We start from the raw sequence: 15,895 nt of genomic DNA on the forward strand, positions 1-15,895 counted from the left end.
GACGTATATTTCGAAACGATCGAATATACGTAAAATTTCGCGAATTTATTCGATATCCAGTACAAGAAATTATACGATAAAGACAATTCCGCGATTTGTTTTCGATGGAAACCTGATTAACTTTTACAAGTTTTCCGGTTACCGATGGCGACATCTACGTTTCCAAGATGGTTACTTTCAATTCTTGCAATGACGCTTGTCCACTAAAAGAAATCGAACGAAGTACCGCCATTCGCATGCCATTTATGCCATTTATACCATTGTAAACCAGAACATTGTACAACAAAACAAAATATGAAGCTAAAAACCTGCGAAGACACGATTTCTGTACAAAAATAGCAATAAATATTTCAAACTTTTATTGATTTTCCGTGTAGCTATTTACATCGTTATATCATAGTTTCTCCAGTATTGTATCACTGTAATAGTGAATAGTAATTTTATATTATTTATAAAATCGTCTTATACTGTATATTCTACTAGTTACGATTAGTTCAATATTTACAATATGTATTAGAAAAGCCAACGTGTACATAAACTATGTACAGTAGCACGACATGTATATAAATTTAAATTGTAGTTATTAATCAATTTGCACTTATGGAATAGATATTTAAACTCCTGTATACTTGCTTCGACTTCCTAAGACTACATTTTCTTGTGTGCTATTTCAGTTAAATACGATAGACCACATATTACTTCAGCTTTTACTCATTATAAATAGTAATATTACATAAACAAAAAATTGTATGCAGCTTTATGTATAAATATCACGGCATACATAGCACATTTTTCATTATATCAAGGTCATTTTTTTTTTAATTAAAAAAAGTCTTAAATTTCGAGGTCAGTTTTGTACAATCATAAATATTTGATAGAATAGAAGTTCTGAAATGTTTGAATGAGAAACTAAACCGAAGCATTTTTACAGTATTATTATTAAACTACTAATTAAAACTATCACTCTATTATAAATCTATTGCAATTTACAAAATAAAAATCTTTACACTTCAAAAAAGATGAGAATTAAATTTGTTTACCTTTGTTACATGATAACGAAGAACTTATAATGCCGAGCGCAAAACTTTTCGATACATGTGTAAATAATAGATTTCCAGCAGTACTTCACCTTGGATGATTCGCTTTGTACGTGTAAGTGGGAGTAAAAATTTTGTAACGTAATTTATTATACATGTAACCGTAGTTACGAAATGTTTACTATTTAGCAGTGTAGCAAACGTTACTATTTCGAGTTAGAAGTAAAGTATGCATTGGTCAAACACCGTTTGATGTTGTGGAACTGTGAATCGGTGGCCTTAATAGATCGTGGTATTGCAACAAGGCTTCCCGTAACGATCTTGAAACTTGTCCCGATGCTGTAGCAATTGTGCACTCCACTAAACAAGGATATAATCCGATCAGTTGTTCCCACACTGACTTTTCAACTGAAAAATAAAAAATGAATTTAGATACGATAATAAATTCATCGGCAATCGATACCACAATGAAATTCAAATATGAGATAAGAAAACACGTTTATGCAAATGGTTAAAAAGTAATAGAAATATATTAATAGATTCATGTCTTCTTTTATACAGTTTAATGTACAATTACCTTTATTTGGAGGTGCTTTTTTCAACGACACTACAAGTGTTGCAACAGCTTTCAAAACAAATGAGATTTCAGATAATCTGTATCTAGAAAAAGTTCACATAATAAATACTTAAAAATTAGTGCATTAATTACATTTTATCATTAGTTTTGTTAAGCAGTAAACCAAGGAGCGGATCCAACAGCGTTGCTTTGGTGAAAGAAAAGACAAGATATATAAAAGTATATTTTTGAATATTCTTTTCCACGATTTGAAATTTCGGTCATAATTTAAGTTTAGTATTTTTATCTAACAGCCTAAATAATTAAATGAGAGAACTCTCCATTAAGAATTAGAAAAGTAATTGGATCCGCCTCTGAAAAAACGATGAAGTATGTTCATATTTTTGATCGGACTTGAATAAAAGATAACAAAAAAATCAGTAACAAAACTGTTACCTAGGTAATGGACACTTTCCGCTTCGCCTTTCATTCTCTATGTATCGTCGTAATACTTCTTGGAACCTATGAAGAAGAGCGGTGACTGCCAATCGTCCAGCTACGCCACCTTCGTCATTTTCAGGATTCTTGGATGTATCGTGCTCCGATTCGTTATTTAATCCGTCCAAAAGAGAAAATTGTAGCAATGTTTCAAAACATGTCTTCGCGAATTCTTCTCTTAATTTGGTTTCATTGCCATTTTCTACAACAGTAAACAGAAAATTATCATTTTAAGCACTTGCAAATCAGGCAGTTCTCTAAGAACAATTTATACTTCTTACCAATATTTGTTGTTGTCGCTGAATGTATGGAACCCTTGTTTAAAAGCATTACTACTCGTAAGATAAATTGATGAGGTATGTGTTGAGAATGTGGTAAGACTTCGTCGCGTAAAAGCTCCATCACTTGACAATCCACGGCTTCGTCAGCTTGAATTTCCTCAACACCTCGTTCCACGTTCAGTACGCTACAATTAAGGGGAACAGTAACACATAATTCTTCATGAAAACAGACACCATTTACAATTACCTTTTTGGAAATAAAAAATCATCTAGGGTATTCGCTAGTTCCGGCCACATACTTTGAAACTGTTCTGGATATTTTCTAGCTAGAGGCAACCCGGTGTGTAGCACAGCGAGTAGGCTAGTAACAGCTAATTTCCAAGTTGTCGATGATGGACAAGTATACTTCATCGACAAAGGCACGTGTAACGCTTCTATAATGTGCTTTAAAACTTGTCCATCTATTACTGCCATTTCGTGTGCTGTCTTTTGATACAACGTTACGACCATCGATAAGGCTTTTTCTCCGAAAGGAACATAATTCATGATCACCCAATCAGCCTAAATAAGTAAGAGATACTGAAGAATAACCGTTTAGTGATAATACACGGTCAAGTATCTAAAGTACAAATACGCACAGATACACCTCTAACTTGAGAAATGTGTTTGGTTGGTATTTTACCATACGTAGGTGCTTCGCAAGCCAACTTTGAAAAGCTTAACAGCTGAAGAAATATTAAAACAATCATTGTTCGCAAATTGTCAGGCCCGTTTAATGCTTCCTGCAAAAAATGTAATAAAATTAATTCAGTATGGAGAAAATAATAATGTCGTCCATGACATTAATTACACCGTCTAATAAGAATTTTGTTTTCCAATATCTACTGGGTATGTATGATTGCAAAACATGAACAAAAGTTTTATTTCTTCAACAATGATACCTTTTGCAGAAGCTCCATGGAATGAAGTACACCATCCTGTAAATGAGTAAGAACGACATCTGGCATTGTAGGTAAAATATATGGTGTTGATTCACCGTGCACCGGAACTGCGACTGCATTTTTTAGCACAATACAAAGTTTTTGTAAATCTGATCCGGTAAATCTGTTAAAAAAAAAAACAATACAATTAAAATTATTTTTTATTCCCATTGTAAGTGTCACATCCACAAATCAGCAAGATTCACGAAATTCATTTCTCTAGATAAAGAATTGAATTTCTCGAAAAATACCAATAAACGTACTTGTTTCTGATGTGTTGGAAAACAGCTGGAAATATGTGAACCAGCGCCGTTAAAAATGCTTGCGAAGGTATGTAAGGTTCTCTTTCGCTTTCTTGAGGTGGCGACGTACTTTCCATTCCGATATTAAGCCATACACGCCATGCAACAATCCACAATGCTTCGGAGTCATTTGACTGAATCACTTCGTTATTATCGCTTCCTTTTTGAAGATAAAGTATTTCTTGAAATGATTTTAAAGCTGCCAATGATACCTGTTGATTTGAAGTAATATAGCAAATAAGATTGTTACATATTTTTACTTTTATTCATGATATAATAAAAATTGTTCATGTGCACCTCGTTATTTTTACTAAGCGCTGAATTTTCGATGAATTCTAATAAAAGAGACCAAGCTCTAGGAAAATCTCCCAACATTTGTAAAAGTTGTCGTTTCGTGTTAAACACTCTTCCAACTCCACTCAATGTCAAAACCTGCAAAATAACTTCATAAAAGTTGCTTCTTGAAACATTCATGCTGATTTCTTGATTTTTTTTATTTAAATGTATATAGAAATTATTACCTGTGTTTCGGCCCATTGCTTCTGCGCTGTGTTTCTGCTGTGATGAATAAGAATATTTCCGCTAGTGTCAACCTTCTCACTACTTGCTGAATTAGACAAACTTCTTACTTTATCTAATAATGGAAAGAGGACCTGCCAAAGCACAGCCTGCCATGTTGGTTGATGTAGCAGACTACCATGAGCAGATATCGTAGAAAACAAAGTCTGACTGGCTGATTTACGCACTGCGGGTCGAGAATCGACGCATAAGTCTCCTGAAAAATGTAATAATAAGACAATAAGTTAGTTAAAACTAAAATTGAATATGTTCAAATAAATATGATAATGAATAATTATCATACAAATAAAAATCAACATCAGTTTATCCTGGGTTTGGAAGTCCTTTACCTGTCCTTAACCCTATCATTTCATTTGTTCAGGCCTTTTAAAAGATTACATCATCAATCGATTCGTGTAAAACAATTACATACTTCTATTAACAAATAAGTATTTACTGCACTTGCATTGTTGCAACAGGTAAAAATATTATAAATCAAAAGATATTTTTCATTGAAAGATTCAACCGTTCGTTGCATGAATTTTTCGTATCTGTGCTTAAAAAAGTGCCATAGCTTGTCCTAATTTCTGGAATTATTATGCATACTATTATATTTAAAAATTCTGTATTACCTAATCTCGCGTATAGGCACATCCAAAGTTTATCAAACGCTGGCATATTCGTTGTACCAGGAAAGTCCGGAAATACGGATGACGAATCTCCTTTTAACGACACGCAAAGTTTTTCTTGATTTTGATAAAAATAATCGCTTATATTCCACTGAAAAAGGAAATAAAAATATAAATACATTGATTTAATTACCAACCTCTATAAGTTACATTATCAATTATATATGAATCTAATTTAAAGTATTATATTCTGTACACGCAATAATAAGTATTATTGTAATAACATGTTCATAATAAATTGTAACTGCCTGATTGCCTTGATATTAATTTCATTCGTTCAAGTACTTTTGCATCAAACTTTAATAACTTTAGGTGTTTCTATGTCTTCTAGAATTGAACGTATGTACGCAATTTTTACCATGACTTTCTTCTGTAATCGAATGTTTTAACCAAGAGTCATCAAATTCGCGCCGCATAACTTCCGATCTCTTGTAAGATTGTTTTAGAAAGAAACATACAAGTCAAGATTAACACACAAAGACAAACGTTGAATATTGGAAACCACTATCAGACGCATATCATTCTTACCATTAACCCAACAGCAGTAAGCGAAATATTCAATTCCTGCGTTTGCGAACCAAACTTGGCAGCTGTATCAACGCAAAGTGGTAGGCACCGCCAAGGCATCACTGGTAGAAAATCAGTTACTACCAATTGTAAGCACTGAAAAGCTATTCTAACTAAAGCTTCTCTGTAAAATGTACAAAAATATAATACAGATTACAAAAAGACATTGGTCAACATCATTAAATTACATTAAATTATGATACTGATGAGACTAAGTGTGAGATGTTTGTGCAATAGCATCAATTGAAAATAACTAAACATGAAGTTATGAAAATGTTCTGGTGCTTTCCAAGTGGGTTTGAGTTCAGCAAACATATTTTACAATTGATTACAAACTTTAATCCCACACGAAATACATACAATTTAGCTAGTTTGATTTGATAAAACATGATAAACCCATTTCACTAAACCCAGATTATGTTATTGGTAGTAGTAATATTTACCCATGGTGATCTGATACTGCTCCAATGATACCAAGTACTAAGGGCCAGCCATGATACAATGTCTCTCCAGCACCATGTAACACTTGTAAAACACACTCCAATTGACGTTGTCTTACATCACCATGGCGTACTGATGATAATTCCGATAATGGTCCTAGCAGTAATGTCTGCAATTTCTAATAGACAAATGCATAAAATTCTTACCAATTAATTCTCTAGAATGTAATTCTAATTTTAATAAATAGACAATAAACGTACTTGGTTATCCCGTAAAGGTTGAGGATACTTATGCTGGAGTGCCATTTTAACAAGGTATGTAATAGCTTCCACTCCCCATTCTCTCATACGAATGTGTGGATGTTGACAAACTTCTAGCAAATGATTTGTTAGTGGCCTCCATAAAACTTCTACTCTGGGTAAATTTACCAAACCAGTTTCTAATAGTTTTGCCACAGCAAACAGTGATGGTTCCTAATAGAAGATTGCTAAGTTTTTATAGGATACTTCCTTTGGACGAAAATATAACGACTTCTTTTTAAGGGAGTATTCTTATTTAAAATTTCATATTTCGGTTAACTTTTAGGATTTAATATAACAAAGACAATATAAGATCTAGACATTTGACATACTTAGTTCGATATTTTTTGCAGTTGATATTTCAACAAATCTTATAAGCGACTGTATTTGTATTTTCTGCATTAAAAATTCTCACAAAACACCTTCTCCTACTTGCCAACAAGAATACTTCCTTATTTTATTATTATGATATAGAAGAATTCTTGACACTTACCCTGTTAGAATACGCTAACTCCATGGCTTCATGGCTTAATTTGCAAAGCGCATCTATTAGATGATGTAAAGCTACATCATCTAAATGTTGGCTACTTTCGAATAGTCTGCTGAGCATAGCGCTAAGTACAGGTAGGTCTGCCATAACAGCATTTGTTAATACTGCGTTCGGATCAGCAGCAGTTCTACCAGCTTTCAAGGATCCTCCTGTAGAAGGTTTTAAACCGAGTATCCAGACAAGATGCTGCAATGTCGTAAGTACTAAATGCCATGCTCCACCGAGTATACTTCCATGGCAATGAGCAAGCGAAAGTAACGCTCGCATACACTGCAAATTCTTTGCTGTTAACATGACAGGTCCTTGATGTGCACCTGCATAAGCATAATTTTATATTAAACAAATCGCAAATATTGTCAATATTTGTTAAATATAATTATTAAATATAATTAACATTATAAGTAAATAGCTTAATTTTAATGTTTCTTATTCACATTCCTTACTGCTTACTGTAAGCTTTGTAATGAAAACTCAACTATAAATAGTAATGCTTTACTAAAATCATTTTACTTATGAGTTTCTTCTACACACCAAGTGGTAAAGATGCAGTAGGCAATGGAGTGCCAACAGCTACCACCTGCTGTCGATAATCCGGTTCTCCAATAGTCAAATTGTATTGTGCGGAATCTTGTTGTCTTGCGCTTGGTATACCTTGGGGAGCATTGTACAATACGGTCAGTGCGTAGTGAGGAGGTAACGAAGCTTTACAGATTGCCGTAATAAACGCGTCACGTGGAGTCTGTAGCTCTAGTTGTCCACACAGAGATGCAAAAGTTTGAATTGCTTTTAATACGTTTTCCGTCGCAGATTCATCGGTACTAGTAATTATAAGGAAAAAGAAATTATTTTCGTGTACTATAGAAATTATACTGAATACAAAATGAAATAATCAATAGGAATATTCATACTTCTTACCTCGCATCTATAAGAGGACTCAACGCTGCTAACAATCCACACCAGCTAGAATTGACGAGCTGGGTGTGAAGCTTTCGTTCAGATTCGCTTGGTTTGTAAGACTGATTTCCAGTTACAACTTCACCGTAGCCATTAATGGCAAAGGAAATGGAACGTATAATATCTAATAAACATGCGTAGGCTATACTGATTCCATAACCAACTGGTATTTGTGGTGGTTCAACTTTATCAAGCATATCCAAACTAAAAATTATTATTTTAGTTATTTGTATAAGGAATCTTATTTTCGCAGTAATATTTCACTTCTTTACGCAGTATAAAAATCGCGTGGTTATCTAACAGTTGAAAAATTAACATTTATGTGAAACATTACATTATAAATAGTGCCAATATACTTACTAGGTAGATTTAGCTTGACCACTTGTAAATGTCGCAACTACTGGCAGCCATATTCCACGCGAATAAAAACCAGGCTGAGGTGAGACACCAGGGCCTATTGGCATTCCCGTGAATAACGGAGAAGTATTCTGTGACGTCGTTGTACCTGTTGCTGTATTATAAACGCGTTAATCCAACTTTATTTAATGTTTTATGATTATCAATGACACTACATTTACCCATATTGGTTTGATTCATCATTTGCGGATTAACGAAAAGACTATGTACATAGGCACCCAAACTATTGACAATGTCTTGAAAAATATTAGTTGCATGAGGTTTTAAATCGTAGCATTCACAGAAATTTGTGAGAAGATCCGCTTGAACTGTCATCTTGTGTAAAACTTCCAATGCTAAAGCTCTTTGCCAAGTCGGTTTATCGGGATCCAAAAATTTAACAATTAAAGATAAAAATATTTCACATTCTGTCACCTGAAAACATAAAAAAAGCTGTGACTTAATTTAAGCATACAATCTCATAAAACAAGAACTGTACGAATACTTGTTACATGTCCTACCAATTATTAAATTTTTATTTATTTTATTTTCTAAAAAAATTACTTTATATTATACCTAGCATCTTACATACGTCTTACTTCTCAGAAATATTCCGAACTACTAAAACTATAATACTTACCAAAAGAGAATGATACTTTTGTATTAAAATAGAAACAACTCGGAGAAGTCTCATGCTAATAGGAAAGTAAGGTTTATCCAGAGGTGTTGCTTGTTGTAATGATGCCGGAACGGAATTACGATATTTTATATTAGGTGAAAAGAGTTTAATTACAAGGGCACAAACTCTTTCTTTTAGCAAAAAGCTAAATTCTGGATGCTGAAAAAATATAAAATTGAAAATTCATAGTTCATACTTGAAGTAGCTGTATTCATTATGTATCTACCTTAAAAAATACTGATGAAAAATTTGTTAGAACAGATTCTAACAATTCTAACCCAAATGTACGTGTCATTTCGGTAATACCAATTAACCAGTATGGTTGATCTGCATTTACTAATTGCACTAAGTCCTAGAACAAATATACATTAATTTAATAATTGAATTTTATTTGGTAATTTAATGTTATAGTTAAATACACTCACTTGAAACATTAAATATGCATCAGCAGCACATGGACCTAAACCTTTGGGTGCCTGATTATTCGGAATTTTTAATTCCTCTAAATTTATCTCATCAAAATCTTCGTTATCAGGACTCTGTTCATCTTCTGCAACAACACGCTCGAACACTAAGGACACTAATTGCCTCACTGTGGCTCCTGCTGTATTAATTGTTGTAGAATCTTTTGTAAAGTGTAAACGAAAGCAAAGAACCAGATTCTGAAAATGATATGCTACATTTCATAACTTACAATTAGATGAGATGAATACAAAAGAATTAAATTTTTTCTGACCATTATTAATTGTTTAGACATTATGAAAGCTTTTAATTTCCTACACAATACAAATAATTACCCTTGCAAGAGTTTCACCATGAACAATAGTATTGCTTGTAAGTAACAAAGTGACAGTTTGTAAAACTTTAACTTCTTCTGTTCCTGTTTCCATCAACATCCAAAGTGTGTCCGTAATATAACGAGCACCTTTTTGATCAACAACTTGTTGAGTGATTAATTTCTGCATTATACTTAAACAAACCTAAAATAAAGACAAAATGGTAGAATTAGAACAATGAGATTATAATGATGAACAAAATGAAGTGATGAAAAGTATGTAACTTGATATATACCTTAATAATTTTTACATCTTTACTTTCACAGCCTTGAACCAAAGGATATAAAATTTGATTAACAATATAATAAATAGGAGCACCTGAAGCATTTGCAGCTGATCTTATTTTTGCAATTCCTTCCTCGCATGACTGCAACAAAGTATATATAAGTTAATACCAATAATCATATCTAAAAATTTAATATTGTTGTCTTCTTTTACAAAAAACTATTATAATAATACAAATCAAAGTTTTACATAAAAAAATTATTTATTAATATCATTCTGTGTATTTGGAACATGTTATTTGTATACGTATTAATAAAATAAAGAAAGAACAAGAATAATATTATATATACCAATTACAAAAATATGTTGTACATACATAGTCTTTTTAAAACAATGTTTATTGAAGCAATGACAGCAGTTTAATTGTAATAAAAATTACTTTGCTCATCAATGTTTGCAAAAATACACTTCAAGATAGGAAACTAACCTAATTGCTACACTTAATGTTAAAGTAGTGTAATAAATATTTATTCATTAAAAAGAACGATAAAAAAAAACATACTTCTTTGATTTGTGGATATTTCTTCTTCGTTTCAGAAGCAAGGGACTTAAAATCAGATTGCAATGTTTCCAGAAATTTGGAATTATTTTCCGGGTTAGCTCCGATAGCTGCGTTCGCCATCGTATTGTATTCCTTTTTTACAGGCTTACCATCAAAATTTATCTCATTATAAATTATAAACAATCACTGGATAAACACATACTGTTGCAAGAGAATTCGTATCTAGCTGATAGTAGGTGAGTTGGCACGTCCCATGCCGATTATCAGAAATGACAACGGGCAGGTGACAATCCATTCAGTTTGTCCTCAAACATTTTTTAACTTACGCTATTATGAGAATGTTATTTATTACAAGAATAACTTAAAAGTGCTACTGATTTTTTGATTAAAATTTGTTAAAAATCGTGTTCTTACACAATTATAAATTATTCGCATTTTAGTTGCAAACACGTTCAGGTAATAATAAACCGTAACATGCAATGGTGTGCAATGGCGCTGATACTCATATATGATCGTACATCACATCAACTTAGACTATCTCATGGACTAGAGTGGAGGCTCGTGCAGTAATCCAAGGTTCTGTAATATAAAATTGCATTGAATTAGAGTAGATTAGTCTCTAGAATAGATAAGCTAGAAATGTCATTCCTAGTATAGAAAAAGATAAATTGATACAGCCAATTTAAATGTCCATTTAACAATGATCGGTACACTTCGGTGATAATCGGCAAGCTACGCTAGAATTTCAATTTGTAAGCGCGCGTTTACACCGACACAAGTACAGGGTGTCTCAAAAATATTGTAACATCTTGAAATGGGTGTTTCAAATCACCTCCTGAACCACCCCTTTCAAGGTGTTACAATATTTTTGGGACACCCTGTATACGAGTGGCGCGATCTCATTGTCTAGTGACTGCTAGTGACTAGTAGAGACCAGTAGAGCAGTGATGAGCAAAACCCTAGGATTCGAATAAATCTGAAGTCTGTCGATATGTTTGTCTCTTTTCCTCTTTCGAACATTTCCCAGAGAAAGAAACGAGACAAACACATCGGCAAACTTCAGATTTATTCGAAGCCTAGGGTTTTGCCCATTTCTGCAGTAGAGTCTCCTGGTTGACAGAGATAGTTCTCCGAGGGGTTATGTATACATTTAGTACAGTCCATTGATTCTTTTGAGATCTTTGAGTGTATATTTATTACTCCTATTAGAAAGATCAGTTTAATGATTAATAAAAAAATGATGCATATACTAAAGAAGCAGGTGTTGAGGCATTTTATAAAGCACAGAGGTGTTAATACATGGTCTCCTCTTGCAACAGCATTTAACTCCATTACCAAAGAAAAATATGAATTTGACCTGTCGAAAAATGAAATTGTAAGTAAGCATGGTTATTCTTATTGCTGAATTTTTCACTTTGTAAAGTTTTTAAAAAATGTTATAGGGTTTATTTGGTATACCAGAATTAAAAACTCCAGAAGGATTTAACATTTTAAAAGATCGAGCAATGATCCAAACAGATATGCTGATAGCAGAAGCTACCAGTGAAAATAGGGTACGGAAGATGGTACAAATTTTTGATGATATGTCTGATACATTATGCAAAGTTGCAGACTTGGCTGAATTTGTTAGAATTGCCCACCCAGACAGACAGTTTGTTAAAGCTGCAGAAAATGCTTGTATATTTATCAGTGGTATAGTAGAAAAGTAAATATTTTTTTTTGTTAGAATGTTAGAATGATAGGTAGTAACAAAAAATAATTTGTAAATCTCATCAGGTTAAATACTCATTGTGAACTATATAATGCATTACAACATGTTGTAAATAATGGAGACATTCAAGAAACATCTATTGTAGATGATCATGTTGCAAAACTGTTCTTGTTTGATTTCGAACAATCTGGCATACATTTACCAGAATCTAAAAGGGAGAATGTTGTACAGTTGAATGATTACATTTTACAAGTATGTAGTTCAGTTTTATTTATATACCTAGTAAGTTTAACAGTGCTTAAAGATATAATACTTTCATAACACAGATAGGTCAAAAATTCATGGCAGGTGCAGGTAATGCACGAGTAGTAGATGCTAACATTCTTCCACCAGGTATAAGAGAACAGTAAGTATTGTATCTGAGTGATCTTTGGAAAAACACCCTATTTGAATAGTTTATATTCTCTCATTAGGAAATTTTGTAATATACAGGATTTGGAAGGTACTTCATTGAACTTTCTTAAATGCATTTCACAGTTTCACAATGAAGGATAATCAGATAATAGTGCAAGGACTTTATGTAGATTCTTCTAATAATTTGGTACGAGAAGCAGCATATCGTGTTTTTTTATATCCAGATAGTGAACAAGAATATCTCTTGCACGAACTTTTAAACTCTAGGCATGACTTGGCCAAATTATGTGGATTTCCATCATACGCTCATCGGTAAATTCTCCGTAAAAATTGAATTATAAATTAAAAATAAATATTGTTTATATTTTTATATGTACAAATAAGAAATCATTTTCAGAGCTGTGAGGGGAAGTACAGTAGAAACACCAGAAGTAATATATGATTTTCTTAACATCTTAAATGATAATTTGAAGTTCAAAGCAGCACAGGATTTCAAAGAAATGCAAAGGTTGAAAGATGCAGAGTCAATGACAAAACAGGTTTATAAAACTTGTTGAATTTGTAAAATTCTAAAAGCATTTTTATTAACTGCATTTTTCGTTGCCTAGGATCTAATGCCATGGGATACAGCATACTTTATGGGAAAAGCAAAAAGAAGTTGGTTAAATATGTCTAGTACTGAATTTACTCCATATTTTTCTCTTGGTGCTTGTATGGATGGAATAAACATTTTAACACGAGCACTATATGGAATTCGACTGGAGTCTATGCCAGTTTTATTAGGCGAAATTTGGGCAAATAATGTACATAAAATTGCTGTCATAGACGAAAATGAAACAATTTTGGGGCATATATACTGTGATTTTTTTGAGAGAGAAGGGAAACCTAATCAAGACTGCCATTTTACTATTAGGGGTGGAAGACAATTATCTGATGGATCTTATCAAGTATGAATTACATGTGATATATAACTCAATTTTATAGAAATGAGGTCTTTCTATAAATATTTCTTTTTAGAATCCAATAGCAGTATTAATGTTGTCATTGCCATCACCAAAGTGGTCTAATCCGTGTTTGTTGAGCCCTGCATCTGTAGAGAATTTGTTCCATGAAATGGGTCATGCATTACACTCTATGCTAGGTAGAACAAAGTATCAACATGTAACTGGTACTAGGTGCAGTACAGACTTTGCAGAGGTTCCAAGTGTATTAATGGAATATTTTGCAAGCGACCCAAGAGTAATTATAATAATAATAATAATAATAATAATAATACTTAAGTTATAGAACTCACAATTGCCTTACAATTTAATATGTATTATCAGGTTGTGTCTACATTTGCAAAACACTTTCAAACATTGGAGCCAATACCAACAGTTTTATTAGAAAAATTACACGCCTCCAAAAATATATTCTGTGCTTCTGAATTACAAAATCAAGTATGCTACAGTATGTTAGATCAAGTTTATCACAGTGGAAAGTTAGAGAAATCGTCAACTGATGTTTTAAAAGAGATACAGGGGAAATACTATGGACTCCCTTATGTTGAAAATACAGTATGTATTCTTCATTTTAGCGATGAAAAGACATATCGTGTACTAGAAATGATGGGAACTGATAATGGTTAATAGAAATATTAAAATGTACAAATGTTTACAGGCATGGCATTTAAGATTCTCGCACTTAGTCGGATATGGTGCGAAATATTACTCTTACTTAATTTCTCGAGCAATTGCATCTTGGATATGGCAAACTTATTTTCAAGCAGATCCTTTCAATCGAACGGCTGGTGATCGATATCGGAAAGAATGTTTAGCACACGGAGGTGGCAAACCATCTTCTAAATTAGTGTCTGATTTTTTGGATAAAGAAGCCAATGCCAACAATTTTGCAAAATCTTTACTTAACGAAATCGATATGAGGACTGATCAAGTCCAAAAAGTAAAAAGATAAGCCATGCAAAGGCAATGTCTAAAATAATTACTTAGAAGACATTATTACTACGGATAAACAAATTTTATAATAAAGAACAAATACAAAAAGAGAGTAATCCATTTATGATAAATATTGTACAGATATCGATATTTCAATTTTAACTATAAAAAAACATAAATAATTTTATAATCAGATATATACTTTGTAAATAAAATGTCAATAATTCTAATTAATGTATTATGAACAAAAGATAATTTGAGTTTTTTGTTTTATTTTATTACAAGTACGGAAACCTTACCCTATTTACAATTTTGACAAATCTATAAACGGTTACACAAAAATAAGATTTTTAGTGTAATACAGACAAAACGCAGTATAAGGTAATTTATGAGAATTATTTTTATAATCTAGCTTCATTTCTTGAAGTGTTTTGTTACTCTACTCTACGTGGTAAAATAAAGCTATTGTTTTATTCTTACAAAAATGAAATATTGTACCAAAACTTTAACATTTCAAATTACTTTGAGCATGACATAACCTACCATGTACTGCGTTTAGGATTGTTTTAATTTGTATTAAAACTCTCCGTCAGGGCTTCCATTAAAATTGGCTAATGATTTATCAACAACATGTTTCCTTGCGTTTATACAAAATTCCATTAATAAGCTATTTAATAATTACACTGACATAAAACGACTGAACAAGCCACTGAATGATTCATTTCCAAATCTTATCAATAGCATTAATAATACATGTATATTTTTTTTAATAACAATCGGTTCCTACGTTACGAGAATTTCTGCTTATTTCTTCGAAAAGTTTTTGTTGTCCTTACATATTTTATGGCATAGAACTAGACGTTTGTATTCACAAAAAAGCACTGGACATTTTTTTTTTACAATAGTCTCTTGTCTTCGTTTTTAGATTACACTAAAAGTGATTATAACAAATTGTGTTTCATCTAATATGTAGTTACAGCAATTTAAGATTTATTTATTTTCATTTCAGTACTGCATCGTTATCTTCCTTAAGTTTCATTTTGCACAGCATTCATACCAGCAATTGTTTTTGTTTAAATAATTATTTGTAAAATAACCTTGTAATACAGAGTCACTAAAAAAAAAGTAGTTATAGCGCAAATATTATATTTGCCATGTCTTTCGAAATATTCATAGAATGTAATGTACTTTTATTACATATTACGTCTATAATTTCGATTGCGGTTGTAATATATGCATATAGAGTCAATGCAGGATTAATACATAATTTAAAAAAAAATTTTATTTTAAATTGTTTTTTCAATACCAGTGCAATTGTAATTAATTTCAATATTTTATAATACATACAAAATAAAAATGACAACTATCCAAAATCAGTTTATATTACATACTTTTTAATTTGTAAATAACGACATATAAGATACAT

The 15,895-nt window shown here is 32.0% G+C and overlaps 2 protein-coding genes across 4 annotated transcripts; one reads left to right on the top strand and one right to left on the bottom strand.

The window, feature by feature from the left end:
• Window positions 1–958: 958 nt before the first annotated feature.
• On the bottom strand, window positions 959–10,971 carry LOC128885884 (protein MON2 homolog). Of its 2 annotated transcripts, XM_054140207.1 has the most exons (26): window positions 10,825–10,971; window positions 10,411–10,737; window positions 9,859–9,990; window positions 9,585–9,767; window positions 9,213–9,449; window positions 9,014–9,139; window positions 8,749–8,946; window positions 8,291–8,543; window positions 8,073–8,223; window positions 7,674–7,916; window positions 7,290–7,576; window positions 6,702–7,072; window positions 6,170–6,382; window positions 5,912–6,087; window positions 5,430–5,592; window positions 4,845–4,992; window positions 4,176–4,429; window positions 3,952–4,086; window positions 3,616–3,866; window positions 3,314–3,476; window positions 3,011–3,154; window positions 2,620–2,933; window positions 2,373–2,557; window positions 2,050–2,293; window positions 1,615–1,697; window positions 959–1,445 (listed from the first exon to the last, which is right to left on the bottom strand). In XM_054140207.1, exons 2-26 carry the CDS (start codon window positions 10,528–10,530, stop codon window positions 1,276–1,278), a joined length of 4,944 nt encoding a protein of 1,647 aa, XP_053996182.1. In that variant the 5' UTR covers window positions 10,531–10,737; window positions 10,825–10,971; the 3' UTR covers window positions 959–1,275. The 2 variants fall into 2 exon arrangements, with proteins under 2 accessions (XP_053996182.1, XP_053996183.1); XM_054140208.1 differs by having other exon boundaries at window positions 1,615–1,691; window positions 10,411–10,969.
• Window positions 10,972–11,498: 527 nt separating this feature from the next.
• LOC128885891 (mitochondrial intermediate peptidase) lies at window positions 11,499–15,826 on the top strand. Of its 2 annotated transcripts, none has more exons than XM_054140223.1 (10): window positions 11,499–11,785; window positions 11,853–12,115; window positions 12,187–12,373; window positions 12,448–12,527; window positions 12,659–12,847; window positions 12,933–13,074; window positions 13,144–13,482; window positions 13,553–13,774; window positions 13,861–14,091; window positions 14,195–15,826. In XM_054140223.1, the coding sequence occupies exons 1-10, from the start codon at window positions 11,633–11,635 to the stop codon at window positions 14,486–14,488; spliced, it is 2,100 nt and encodes a 699-aa protein (XP_053996198.1). In that variant the 5' UTR covers window positions 11,499–11,632; the 3' UTR covers window positions 14,489–15,826. The 2 variants fall into 2 exon arrangements, with proteins under 2 accessions (XP_053996198.1, XP_053996199.1); XM_054140224.1 differs by having other exon boundaries at window positions 11,645–11,785; window positions 11,872–12,115.
• Window positions 15,827–15,895: the final 69 nt, after the last annotated feature.

Source organism: Hylaeus anthracinus, unplaced genomic scaffold (genome assembly GCF_026225885.1).
Source record: "Hylaeus anthracinus isolate JK02 unplaced genomic scaffold, UHH_iyHylAnth1.0_haploid 11982, whole genome shotgun sequence".
Taxonomy (NCBI): domain Eukaryota; kingdom Metazoa; phylum Arthropoda; class Insecta; order Hymenoptera; family Colletidae; genus Hylaeus; species Hylaeus anthracinus.